This window comes from Neovison vison, chromosome 1, assembly GCF_020171115.1.
Source record: "Neovison vison isolate M4711 chromosome 1, ASM_NN_V1, whole genome shotgun sequence".
NCBI lineage: Eukaryota > Metazoa > Chordata > Mammalia > Carnivora > Mustelidae > Neogale > Neogale vison.
In genome coordinates, this window is record NC_058091.1 from 249104688 (window position 1) to 249118762 (window position 14075).

At 36.9% G+C, this 14075-nt stretch overlaps 1 protein-coding gene across 1 annotated transcript in view; it reads right to left on the minus strand.

The window, feature by feature from the left end:
• SLC27A6 (solute carrier family 27 member 6) overlaps positions 1-14075 on the minus strand; it is a 67221-nt gene that overhangs the window by 502 nt on the left and 52644 nt on the right. The window contains exons 6-9 of the mRNA XM_044228343.1: positions 10321-10411; positions 6935-7133; positions 5801-5898; positions 4210-4340 (exon numbers count right to left, since the gene is read on the minus strand). Of these exons, the coding sequence (XP_044084278.1) occupies positions 4210-4340; positions 5801-5898; positions 6935-7133; positions 10321-10411 (519 nt within the window). The remainder of the gene's footprint in view (positions 1-4209; positions 4341-5800; positions 5899-6934; positions 7134-10320; positions 10412-14075) is intronic.

The window sequence follows — 14075 nt, forward strand, 5'->3', positions numbered from 1 at the left end:
TATTCAATTATAAGATAGACTGTAATATTTAATTATAACACTTTTATATTCTGTGACCATCTCTCTATTTACTACTAATAATTTAACATCAGAGATTTTTTAAAATGCCCTCTAGAAGAGTGGAATTTTTAGCTCGATTTACCTCTGAACTTTATTTAATATAGAAGAATTATGAAGATTGTAAAAAACTAATTATAACCAACTATAGAAGCATCTAAAATACACAGGCTTATCTCTTTAATTCACTGTCAACACAACATCATGTACAGGAAATGTTATTAGACACCAAGAAGATAAAACCTCTGAAAGAGAACATTCCATTCCATAAGGCCAAATACTATAAAAACCAGGAGTAAAAGATGATCTAAATCTTGGGTTCTCAAACTGTGCACTGAGGTGCTCTGTGGTACTTCTGTGAAATTCCAGTGTCTCTAAGGTGCATTTTAAGTTTTCCAGGTAAACTTGTTGGTCACTGCTTGCTAACTACTAGCTCAAGGTAGTTCATACTTCCAATATTAGTTTGTGACACATTCTTTTCAACGATGCCGTATCTTTGTGAAACAGGGTTTTCAGTGGTTGCTGTGATAAAAGGCAAGTACAACTCCAAATCAATGTGCGACAAGGAATTAGGCTCTCCCTGTGCAGTCCAATCTAATTCCAAGGTTTGAGGAGTTGTACAATGCCCGATTTACCTCTCTCTGGTAGTTGTGGTTGCCTAAAAATAAGAGTATTTTTTCCCTTTCAATTTATATACACTATTTTTTCAAAGAGGAATTAATTTGTTAGATCTAAAAACTTAATGAATTTCTTTTGACCTAAATACTGAAGAAAAGAAAATTTAGGTATTTGGTGAATCCCAAATGCCACGAAATACTGAGACTCTAGAGATGCCATGAATCTAGAAAGTTTAAGAAGCTCTCTGCTTTAAGGGATTTAAGAGATAAAGTATCTCTCTGTGACAGCTTCAGGCATGGAGAAGTAACCTGCTTTGAGTCAGATGACACAGCGAGGTCCTTATAAGGTTCTATGAGTCACCTGGCCATTTTTATTCATCCTTCTGGACTAATGCAAGACTCCCGTTCTCTCTGCACCTCCTTCCCTGATCTCATCCTTTCTATCCCACCCTCTTCCCAACACTGTCATCACAGAATTAGATCTGACTGTATGGAAACACATACTCTTTTTCTCATTTTTAGAAAATTAAAGACTCCCTGTATGTATAAAATTGATATTCTGCCTTACACACACACACACACACACACACACACACACACATAGAGCTCTAGCGGCACCTGGGTAGCTCAGTTGGTTGAGCTTCAAACTCTTTGATTTTGGCTCAGGGTCCTGGCATCTGGCCCCATCAGCTCCACAATCAGCACAGAGTCTGCTTGGGATGCTTCTCTCCCTCTGCCCTTCTTCCTATTCCACTTTTGTGCTCTCTCCCCACCTCTCTCTATAAAATGTAAATAAATAAAATCTAAATAAACAAACAAAAAACCCCAGCTCTATAATATGCTGGGTGTATTTCTACAGGTAAGGTTAATTTTTCTTTAGGTAATAAAAACCATTAGGTAATGGTTTAATAAGATCTCATCTAATTATACTATTTTAATTAACATTATTCTTATTCTAGCTAATAAAGAATATCAAAAATTTTAACTCCTATAAATAACATTTTGTAGAGCATCTTTATATATAACATTTGTTCAGCTTTGATTACTTTTTAAGGATACATTTCTGGAAATGAAATTACTAAGTCAAAATATATGTAAATTCTAAGAGCCTAATTATATATTTACCAACTTGTTTTCTAGTGAGGTTATAACAGTTTGTGTTTCCACAAGCAGAATGAAAGAATCAATTTAATTTAATTTCATCCCACCCATACTAAGTAATATCACATTAAATCTTTTTTTTTTTTTTTGTAAATTTAGGGTACCTGGGTGGCTCAGGCAGTTAAGTCTCTTTCTTTTTTTTTTTTAATGTTATATTAGTCGCCATATAGTACATCATTAGTTTTTGATGTAGTGTTCCAAGATTCTTTGTTTACTTATAACTCCCAGTGCTCCAAGTGTCTGACTCTTGATTTTGGCTCAGGTCATGATCTCAGTGTCCTTTGAGGGAGCCTCACATAGGGCTCTGGGCCCAGGGGGAGTCTTCCTGAGGATTCTCTCTCTCCATTTGCCCTTTCTCTGCCCACCCCCAGAATAAATAAATCTTTAAAAAATTTTTTTTGTAAATTTAGTAGCAAAAATAATCATTTTTTAAATTTTTGCTAAATGGATTTTGGTAAGATTTTGATTTTGATAAGATAGTTCTTTTATTTACTTTGTCAGAAGTGATTTAAAGTTTTGTTCTGGGGGCGCCTGAGTGGCTCAGTGGGTTAAGCCACTGCTTTCGGCTCAGGTCATGATCTCGGGGTCCTGGGATCGAGTCCCGCATCGGGCTCTCTGCTCAGCGGGGAGCCTGCTTCCCTCTCTCTCTCTGCCTGCCTCTCCATCTGCTTGTGATTTCTCTCTGTCAAATAAATACATAAAAAAAAATCTTTAAAAAAAAAAGTTTTGTTCTGCTTATATCAGATAATTTATTATAATTCATTTGTTAAATAAATATTGTTACTGCCAACTAAGTACAATGCATTGTACTAACTATAGCAAATACTATAATAAATTTAACAGTCACATTTCTATTTCTTTAGGTATTAAATGATGCTAAAGCATTTTCTAAGTTTGTGTAAGACTGACTTAGATTTCTAGAATAGTTCTATGCCAAAATATTTCTTCTTCTTAATGAAAGTGAATTTTAAGTTGCCCTAGGGGCAACGTGTTTAAGATACTATTTAAACTACCAACTGTCTACCCCATTAAAATATATTATTTGTAAGGTAGTATGGGGAAATTCAAGAGAGAACTCAATGTGATTATAAAAGGGAAACATGAGACATCCTATGGTGTCAGAATTGTTCATATCTTGGCTGAAGTCATTGGTGAAGAAGCAATACAGGTGATAAGAGTGTATAGATCTTAATACACACACACACACACACACACATAGGTAAAGCACAAAATTTAATAAGATGGGTAGATTGTATCAACATCAATGTCCAGGTTATAACAGTTTTGAAAAATAACACCGCTGGAGGAAATTGAGTAATCGCTACACTAAGGATCTTTCTCTGTGTTATTTCTTCCAATAGCATGACTACAACAATCTCAATAAAAATTTCAGTAGAAAATGTATCAATTCTGCTTCATACTTCTGCTTACCTTTGGCATTTCAGAGGACTGATAATTATGAAAATAATCTGAGACAATGTGTATGAAAGCTCTTAAAAATTATGTAAATGAATATTTTTAAAATTATGTAAATGAAATATATATTTATGACAGTTCAGATGATGCATCCCTTTGACCAAGCCATGACAGGGCCATGAAGATGCTCAGCGAATGCTTGGAAGATGAATATGATGCTATCGATTGTTCCGCTAGGGATCTAAGAGTGATACGATGAATGTATCCAGAAAAGTTTTGTGATTGGATGTTAAGAGGTAAGTACTAGCTTTGGGGACACAGTATTAAATACACAAATGGCTGAATAAATGAGTGAGCAAATTCATCCAGTGGCTGAGCAAACTCTTCTTTTTACTGTATTTTATTCTAGCAACCTAACAAGAGAGTGCCCACCTCTCAAAACAAATAAACTGAGAATTCCTTAAAAGTTTAGAGTCCCAGAGGAAGGCTGGACAGAATGAGGGTAAAAATTAAAAGCAGAATTGCCTAAAGCCAATTGCCTTTCAGTTCTGCACACATCCTCAGACACCTTGATGTCAGTCTGGTGGAACACAGTTCTAGGCGCAGAGCACCAAGGGTCTTCACAAGGCTTGTGTACAATGGAGTTTGGGCTTGCACCATTGCTGAGGTCTTGAGTGAAGAGGAAGAAAGCAAGTCTATAATTAGGACAAAGACAAAGACACCCTAGCATTTCATCAAGTTCCCTCCTATAATTAGGCTTCAAATATGGCATAAATTAGCATCCCAATGCTTTTCATTATTCTTGAGGTTTTCTAATATAAATCAAATGCACATATTATCTAAAAGAAAATATTATCTTGTAAATAAACCATCTCCTGGAATCCTGGTCTTGTAGTTAAGTTGAATCTTTAGTTAAGTAATATTACCTGAATTCTCAAAATTCAAACAGTAGAGTTACCTGAATTCTTAAAAATCGTGGGCAGGCATAAGCTGGTAAGAATGTTACAACTTGTTCATAAACCTTCTCCAAGTCCAGAGACTTATTTGGTTTTAAAGTAACAGAAGCCATTCCTGCTTTTCCTTCATAATCTGAGAAAAAAGTTTGAAATAGCATTAATTTTACAAGCACTAGGTGATTTTTAAAATGATTCTCTTAATCACATACTAATTATTGCAAATGGAGACATTAATCCTATCACAGCAGTAACAATGCAACAATAGTATAAATGGTGGATCCCTCCCCGAGCATATGATCGATGTCCCAGAAATAAGTCATGAACAGGAAAGGATACAGTCTATTCTTGATTGTCAACACTACACAAATGAAATAGATAGAATAGAAAATACCATAAATAACCCCCAGTTTGCATTCTACCACCATTAATATAAAATATTGGGAGGAAACACTTATTTAATGGTGAATTTATTCCAGACAAATATCCATGTTAAGAGTCAATACAAAAATTAAAAGGCAACATTGTCTTTAAATTTAAAAACCAGACTGGTCTTGAATTTCACAGATCACTTAGTGCTTATCATGCCACCTATGTGTTTTTCCAGGGAAATAGTATAGACAACACCGAAGGTCTATTAGACATCCCCTTCCTCTGCTCCTCATTTAAACACTCCCATCCCATTGTCCTGGGCACCTATAAACATTAGTTGGACATTATTTACACTTTTCAAAACAAAACAAAACAGCAAAGGAGAACAGCTATCCTATCGTTTCATTTTGGTAACTTTTCTTTGTCATTTTCACCATCATGAGACAATCTTCATAGGCACATTTACAAAGATAAATGAAGCCAAACAAGTTTTTAAATTATTTTTTATAAAGGTTCAACTTAAGGGCACCTGGGTGGCTCAGTGGGTTAAGCATCTGCCTTCGGCTCAGGTCATGATCCCCGGGGTCCTGGGATCTCGCCACATCGGGCTCTCTGCTCAGCGGGGAGCCTGCTTCCCCGCCCCTCCCTCCTTCCCCCTCAGCCTGTCTCTCTGCCTACTTGTGATCTCTGTCAAATAAATAAAAATAAAATCTTTAAAAAAGTAAAAATAAAAAGGTTAACTAGGGCTCCTCAGTGGCTCAGTTGGTTCAGCAGCCGCCTTTACCTCAGGTCATGATCCTGGGCTCCCTGCTCAGCAGCAAGTCTGTTTCTAGCTCTCCCTCTCCTTCTGCCCTCCCCGTACTCACGCACGCTCTCTCTCTCTCTCTCTCAAATAAATAAAATCTTCAAAAAAAAAAAGATTCAATGTAACCACAAGTCAGTGTTACTAAACATTTAAACTAGCATGTGTTCCTATTTAGTGGCATGCATAAACTCTAGTCATAAAAGGAACAATAACAGACTATTGAAAAGCTGGAATTATTTTCAAGCAGTGAGTCATGGACCAGAATTTTCAAGCTTTACTTAAAAATACACACATCCATTAAAATTAAGTTGGTACTGGATGTGACCATGGCATTTGTTAGCTTGGTCTAGGGCATTACTTGCCAAGACAAGACTAAGATATTTAATATATCAAAAAATGAACCTGAAATATACTCGTACCTGGCACCGTTACCCCATAGACGTTTGCCTCCTGTATAAAATCCAACATTCCAATAACGTCAGCAACCTCTGTGGTGGCAACATTTTCTCCTTTCCACCTAAATGAAAATCAAGTTCCAGTGAATGTACCTCTGTCTGAAGAAGTAGGTATTCAGTTTTAGCTTCAGTGCCTTGTGTTTGGTTCTGGGAAAGTTCCAAGTAACCAAACACAATGGCAGTTTTTGAAACGAAAGGCATTTCCAAGGAAGCACTTCACTGAGAAGTCAACAAAAGCAGAATCATTGTTTTAATTAAAATTACTGTATCTGTGTTTCATTGGCATAAATCGATTACTATAAGATGTTTTTCTACAGTATATCATAAAAACAAAGGAATGATAATTCCTCTATATTTTGAATTGTAATTACAATTAAGACATAACATTGCCTATCTCTAATGATAGAGTCAGAAAAAATGAAAGGAAAGTTTCAGTTGTCTCTCAGGGTAGTGACCTTTAATTTCTAGGGGTTAACCCCTTTGGATCCTTTAATGCAAATGAATTATGGATTGAGTATATTCAATTAGAATGATTTTATACAAAGTAAGCCCGTAAGTTGTAGGAGAAGGTAAGAAATTATGATTCATTTATCCATTCAAACATTTTTTTGAATGCCTCTTGTATGTCCCTCATTATTCCATAGTCATTGAGTAGTAAAGCAAAATCATTGAATAAGCCTAAAATAATCTTAAGGAATTAAGAAGGAAAATGTAAGAAAGGAAAATTTTGCTGTTTCATTGTTTTTATCATTCAGTCAAATATTAGACCAGACTTGACCAAACTGGTTTCTGTTTCAACTCTGCCATTTAAACATCACATCTGTCTACTTATTTTATATTCTTAAAAAAAGGAGCTCACTGATTTGGACCAAAATGATTCATTTAAGTAATGATAAAAACTGACATCAACACTTAAATTAGGTTTTAATCTAGAAACAGATGGTCACTGAATTTTTAAATGGGGAGACATTACAGAGCTGAAAGCACTCTGTCTGCCCCAAAGGTACAGACCATGTGGTCTACAATCTTTCCACGGAGCCTTGCTTGGACATGGTTCACAATTCCAGAAGAAGCAGTATGACCCATGCTATTTCGCACCTGAAAGTGTCTCCAGTACGGTCCCAGAAATAAAAGAAATTGTCCTGATCTTGCACCATTAAGTCTCCTGTGTTAAAGTAAACATCTCCCTTCTTAAAAACATCACAAAGCAGTTTCTTCTCTGTGTGTTTCTTACTCCCAGCATAACCAAAGAAGGGGTTCTTCTTTTTCACTTGACAAATGAGCAGCCCAGGTTCTCCTGGGAGAGAAAGGCACTTTTTGGTGACTTGATTAAAATTATTATTACACATATCATGCATGTACTTAGATTATATCTGACCAACACAACCAGTGTTGATATCCTTTCCCTGAACTTGATTTTTATTATATTTGATATTTACCCTGGGTGCCTGCATTCTGCATCCAACACACCCTTTCACAGACTGCCACCAATACAAACCACTTTGGAAAAACTAGCAAAAAGGAAAGCAAATGCAGGCAAAGGCACATTAAATTTGTTTTACATCCTATCCTGGGTGGATAGACCAATCCATAGACTGAAGTTCCATAGATTTTAACACTGATAATAATGAAACTATATAAATAACCATAATAATAATTTTAGTAAGATTATGATAGTAGGAATATTTATCAGGCTTTTACTATGCAGCAAGCCCCATGAGTCCCTTGCAACTGTCATCCTATTTATTCTTCACAGAAATCCTTTAAAAATGATAATTAAAATCCTTATTTCACAAGGAAGGAGCCATGGCTCAGAAGGGTCAAGTAAGTTACTGAAGTCCAACAATGTTGAAAGGAATGGACGTAGAACTCAAATTCAAGTCCTTGATTTCGCAACAAGGTTTCTGTTCAATACTATCTCAGATCTAGAAGGTAATAGAAGCTTAAGAAAATATTTTATTCTTATAGGATGTTATGTGGAAATCCTCAATGGGCAAGAGATGAGGCATGAAAGTTATTAGTATTCTTTATATGTAGACACATTAACTGAAACAAATTTTCAATCAGATTTACTCAAATTAATCAGGATTTTGCCCAGCAAGCTGCAAGATAAAAATCTACTTCTACGAGAAGTGTGGAAGACAAAGGGGAGCAGCAATCACTGTCCCAGAACATCCCAAGGCCATTGTTGACATGATTTTTCCCCCTGTAAACAGAGGCGAAGTCCACATGACTACTCAGATGGGGTTAATTCCAGAACACTATAAACCAATTATGTCATTTTAACATTATTCAGTGTTCATTGCTCCCACTCCTGCTGGACATCCTGGCTTCCACAGGCACATATGCCATTGGTCAAGCCAAGTCTGGCTGGCTACTGCAGAAGCCCCTCATTGTCACTGTCATCATGGACCCCTTCATCATCATTGTCATCAGCATTGTTACACTTCCTGAGTGCTTTCTGGGGACCAGTCACTATTCTGAGCACCGTATTTATGTGATTCTCATCACAAACCTGTAACACAAGCCCTCATATCATCTTCATTTTACAGTAAAGAAACCAAGAAAGAAATAGTAATTTGCCCAATGTCATACAGTTACCAAATGTGGGAGACGGGCTTTGTTTTTGTTGTTTTAAAGCCTCAGGCTCCATGCTGAGATCAAGACTCAGATGCTTAACTGACTGAGGCACCAGGGTGCCCCTGAGATGGGTTTTTATAAACCAAGTTCATCTGACTCCAAAGCCTGTCCTCCAACACATATTCCTTCAGTTACATTCCCTCTATTGCAGACATTTCCAAGCCTCTCATGTTCCCCTCAAAATTTATATTCTTTGTTTTTCTTAAGACACAGGTTGACAGTTTCTTCCCTGACAAATTAATTATTGCAAATGCTTAAAAAGATCATAGTATTCTTCATCTATCTATTCCAGGCAAATGTATGCAAGATACAGTACCATTAATGGAAAAAATATTGAGTAATTTATAATGAGAATCACAGAACACTAAAGCAAATGTTTGGGGACAATCCTTTTTTTTTTTTTTTAAGATTTACAGATTTATTTACTTATTTTAGAGAGAGAGAGAGAAAGAGTGCAAGCACAAGTCAGGGGAGGAGTAGACGATGAGGCTGAGAGCGAGTCCTTAAGCAGACTCCCACTAAGTGCAGAGCCCAAACAGGGCTCAATCCCAGGATCCTGAGATCATGACCTAAGCCAAAATCCAGTCGGCCACTTAACCGACTGAGCCACGCAGGTGCCCAGGGACAATCTGCTTTTTTAAGAAACCCTGAGTTTGTACAAGCAGTTCTGAGACTCAAGTTCCAATGTTGATACTGTCCTAAATCCAATAAATAAAACACACCAGGAGTGCATGGCTGGCTTAGTCAGTAGAGCATGAAACTCTTGATCTTGGGGTTGTGAGTTTGAGCACCATGTTGGGCGCATAGATTCCTTAAAAAAAATAAAATCTTAAATAAGCAAAACAAAATAAAATACACTAGAAAGGTGTGAATCAACAAAGTTCTTTACAATCTTTTTAGAATTGGCTTTTCTCTTGGACACAGCTTACAGACCTGAATTAGGGGAAGATATTTGATAAATGCTCTTAGGCTTGAAATTTAGAGGACAGGGCAATTTGTTTTTTAATAGACAAGGCTTATATTCTTTCCAAGCTTCCAGCTTCCAAAACACACAAACAAGCCAGGTTTGCAACCTTTATCTCCACATTTGAAGTTAAGATTTAAATGAATTCATCTTTGAAATGTAGCCTAAGCATATTCTGAAAAAAGTAAAAAGTAATTTTGGCCTGATTTATCCAGCCTGAATCTCTAAACAGTTCCAAGTGCACATATCTACATTGAAATCTCTAGACTGATCATATGCAGCAGCAAGTTAATTGTCTAACCAAAAACTATCAGAAACTATACCTTGGTGGAGGAGGGGAGTGAGATGGAGAAAAGCAGCAGGTAGGTAGCAAACCACATGCCAGGCTCTCTGTGGGACTCTGCATACATCACCTCATTTAATGGTCAACAAGAACCTCACAAAATAAATATTGTCAACTCTACACATGAAGAAAATGAGTGTCAGCTCGAGTGGCCTGCCCAAAGTTGTATATTTTCTAAGGATGAGAGCCCAGATATAAATGTAAGTCTGCCTGACTTTCACTATACCTAGAGTGATAACTAAGGCATTCTTTTATACATTTTATCTTGGTGATAGAGGACATTAGCACTACTGTTATAACTAGAAGGGTGGATCAGGAAAAAAGGATCCCAGTAATAATCCATTTTAGATTTTAGTAACTGCCCCAATTGGGATCCCTAATACCTAATAATGAAACTATTCTACCTGCACTGAAATTCCAAATAAATCTCATCATATATCCGTAACAGCTATTCTTTTGTCTCTAAATTCAGTAGTAATTAAATAGAAATTCAGAAACTTTTGCCTGAAAAGACATGGTCAAATGCAAGAATCTTACCTTTCTTCACACGAATACACCAGCCCTGTTCATTTCTAATGGGTTCATCTTTCTGAAAATCATACTTTAGCAAGTCATAACTGAAAAGAAGCTGCAAAAATAAAATTCAAAAAACAAAAACAATAACGAAATATTTATTTGTGCAGTGACATCTACTGGTGGCAGAGTTTATGTTCAGGCAACTGAAATAAAGAATTAGAATGCAGATTTATGAAAAAAAGTAAACTTTCCTGATAAAAATTAAATACATATTTGAAAATCAAAACTGAAGGCATTAGTAAAGAGCACTTATATGATGGCATTTACTTACATTTCATTTTATGTTGCACATTAGCTTAGCAAAACATTAATTTTATTCTTGAAGGAGCAGTATCAAACATCCCGGTGCTCAGTCACATACTCTACTAACTCTAGCTAAAAGAAACACTTCCTGCTTTCTTTTTTTTGGCAATCATTCAAAAATATCCCTTCGGGGGCACCTGGGTGGCTAAACTGGTTAAGCATCTGAATTTTGGTTTCAGCTCAGGTCATGATATCTCAGGGTCTTGAGATCCAGCCCCACATGCTTGGGATTCTTTCTCTCCTCTCCCTCTGTCCCTCTGTTCATGCTCTCTCTTTCTCAAATAAATAAATAAATAAATAAAATTTTTAAAGACCCCCTGAAAGTTTTAATAAAACCAAAGTTTCAACTACACAAAGACAAGAATTTCGTTGTCTGTTTTTAAATTATAATCCCTTAAAAAGGGATCAGATGCTTATTTGACTTTGAACTTTTCCCCAAGCCTTTCACCTTTATATCCCTAAACTAATACTCAGTACTTCTGTGCTGTGAGATAGCAAATTTGTTAGAACATGCTCATCAAGTTGGGAAACAAGCTAGTTGGACATCTCTCCTTGTCCCCAAATATTTCCAGCTATCCCGCTCCTGTCATGTCCACCTATACACTAAGAGGTGATTCTGGGAGGAAAAATTGCAGATTGGTTCAACCCCACCCCTTCCTTTTATATATAAGAAAACAGAGGTTTTGCCAATCAATTAAACAAGCTATCTTATTAAGGTGAACTAGAAAACAGTCATTTAAAAATACAGAAAAAATAATAAGGAAGAACACATAGAAGAGAGAAAGACAAAGAGGAGGAGGAACAAAGTGAATAAATATAGAGCAAATAAGTGGGGAAAGATGAATAAAATTAATGGGGTGCCTGGGTAGCTCAGTCATTGGGTATCTGCCTTCAGCTCAGGTCATGATCCCGGGATCTTGGGATCGAGCCCTAAGTCGGGCTCCCTGCTCTGTGGGAAGAGGCCTGTTTCTCCCTCTCCCACTCCCCCCGTTTGTGTTCCCTCTCTCACTGTGTCTCACTCTGTCAAATAAATAAATGAAATCTTAAAAAAAAAAACTATTAAGACTATATAAAGGAATGCATTTGACAAGCATCATTACAAGTGTGTTTAAATTGATAGGGAGAAAGGTAGGAAACTGAGTAATAAAATAATCTATAAAAATGATACCACACCATCATAATTTAATTCCCTTGAATTCAACCAAAGAAAATGGAACCGAAGTTAAATTATGTGTTTCTTTAGAAAGGGAGAAATCAGTCCCTGTGGCATCAAGAATTTAACCTTGGGGCGCCTGGGTGGCTCAGTGGGTTGAGCCGCTGCCTTCGGCTCAGGTCATGATCTCAGGGTCCTGGGATCGAGTCCCGCACTGGGCTCTCTGCTCAGCAGGGAGCCTGCTTCCTCCTCTCTCTCTGCCTGCCTCTCTGCCTACTTGTGACCTCTCTCTGTCAAATAAATAAAAATCTTTAAAAAAAAAAAAAAAGAATTTAACCTTAACCCCAGTTTAACCAGGGGTCTGGCTTTCACTCTCAGCTTCTGGGAGATTCTCTCTATGCCTTGCAGTGTTATGGTCAACAGGACTCTATGTGTTAGCCTAAGGGCTTTTGGCATCCACATACTGACAGTATGGTTCAGATTGAGTGTCTCTGAACCACATGGATAACATGATGTGGTGTGGGGACTTTGGGTCTCCCAGCTTGACCTTCTGAGGGATTCGGGAAAGAGGTCAGCCTCACAAGCAACCAAATAGAGTTAAATGATGGAGCTGCAAAGAAGACTGCAGACACCAAGGCTGGTGTGCGTCCCTAGCGGGCAATACTCCGTGTACATGGTCACACGTCAGTTCCAGGAGAGTAATGCCATCCTGACTGCACATGAAAGGACCCCTAAAAGCCTTGCATTTGGTGCCCTTTTGATTCTGCCCTATTGCTTCTCCCTCCATCTGATTTTAATCCATATCCTTTAGATGGAATAATAATAATGACAAGTGTAACAGCTTTTGGTAAATTTTGAGTCCTCAGCAAATCATCGAACCCCAAGTGGGTTGTCAGGACTTCAAAACTGGCAAGTGCTGTGGGAAGTGACGATGGTCTCATGGAGATTATTGCCTAAGTGCACTGCTGGTTAAATTTCCTGGTCCATAAAAATTGCCTACTTTTAAGATAATAAATAAGTTTACAGACATTTGAAGGTATCTTTTTATTAAATCCTTTTATGTATTTACATAAATATGGGAAGATGAGAAAATTAGTACCTGTATTTCCTCCTCTCATCCCGCCCAATTCCCATCATAGTTAGTGCTGTATTTTTATATTCTCAGGATTGATACTGCCATCCCATCTATAAACATAATTTGGAGCTCTTCAATCTTCTGTATTTAAATGGATTCAATCAAACCTTTTAACTGAAGGCGATTTCTTCATTTCTAAAATCTGCTTTCTTTTCAGGTTGACTGGATATTTCCACTGAATGAATTTTATAAAGATGTATGATTTTTTATACATATAGGGGCATTGTATTCTCTGAATTCTTAAAATTTTGAGAACATCTCTTTGTTGCCTTTTTACTCAAAGAACAACTCAGTCAGAAGTAAAATTCTTGGGTGAATACCTTCCTTACTTTTTTATTTTTCCTGGCTTTGAGTGTTTAGTTCTTGTTTTAAGAGATGCCTGAGATGATTCCCATCTTCACCCTACACTTTGTACAACATTTGTTTTCTCCTTATGGTTCTTTATGTTCAGTAATTTTACAAGTATATATTTTTCTGATGGTCATTCTGTACTTTTGTTTCCCCCTAGAACATAGTGTGCTCTTTTGCTAAAGATTGAAGTCTTGAAGGAAGTTTTCCTCTATTAGGTTTCAAATAATTTTTTTTCTTTTTGATCTTTTTTTTTTCTTGCAGAAACACCAGTTAGTGGATGTCAGATGATTGTATATGTTTTCTAAATCAATCTTCCTCATTTATTTTATATTCTTATTTGCTTATTCTTTTTATTGTGTTTGTGTGACTCCTTAATCCCACCCATCTAGCTCCCTAACAATGTTTAGAGCCTGTAATGTGGTGTTCATCTCTGCAATACTTTCATTCTTAGACCCTTTTATTTTTCTCCTTGGAACTGAGTGTGTCTACTTTCTAACTCCTTTTGTTAATTTATATTTCTCTTGTACTTTCATATCTTTTGAGCTCTTATTTCTTTTTAAAAGATTTTATTTACTTTATTTGTCAGGGAAGGAGAGAGAGAGAGCACAAGCAGAGGGAGCAACAGGCAGAGGGAGAAGCAGGCGCTCTCTGAGCAGGGAGCCTGATGTGGGACTCGATCCCAGGACCCTGAGAGTATGACCTGAGCTGGAGGCAGAGGCTTAAGGGACTGATCCACCCAGGTGTCCCACTGAGCTTTTATTTTATTTATTTATT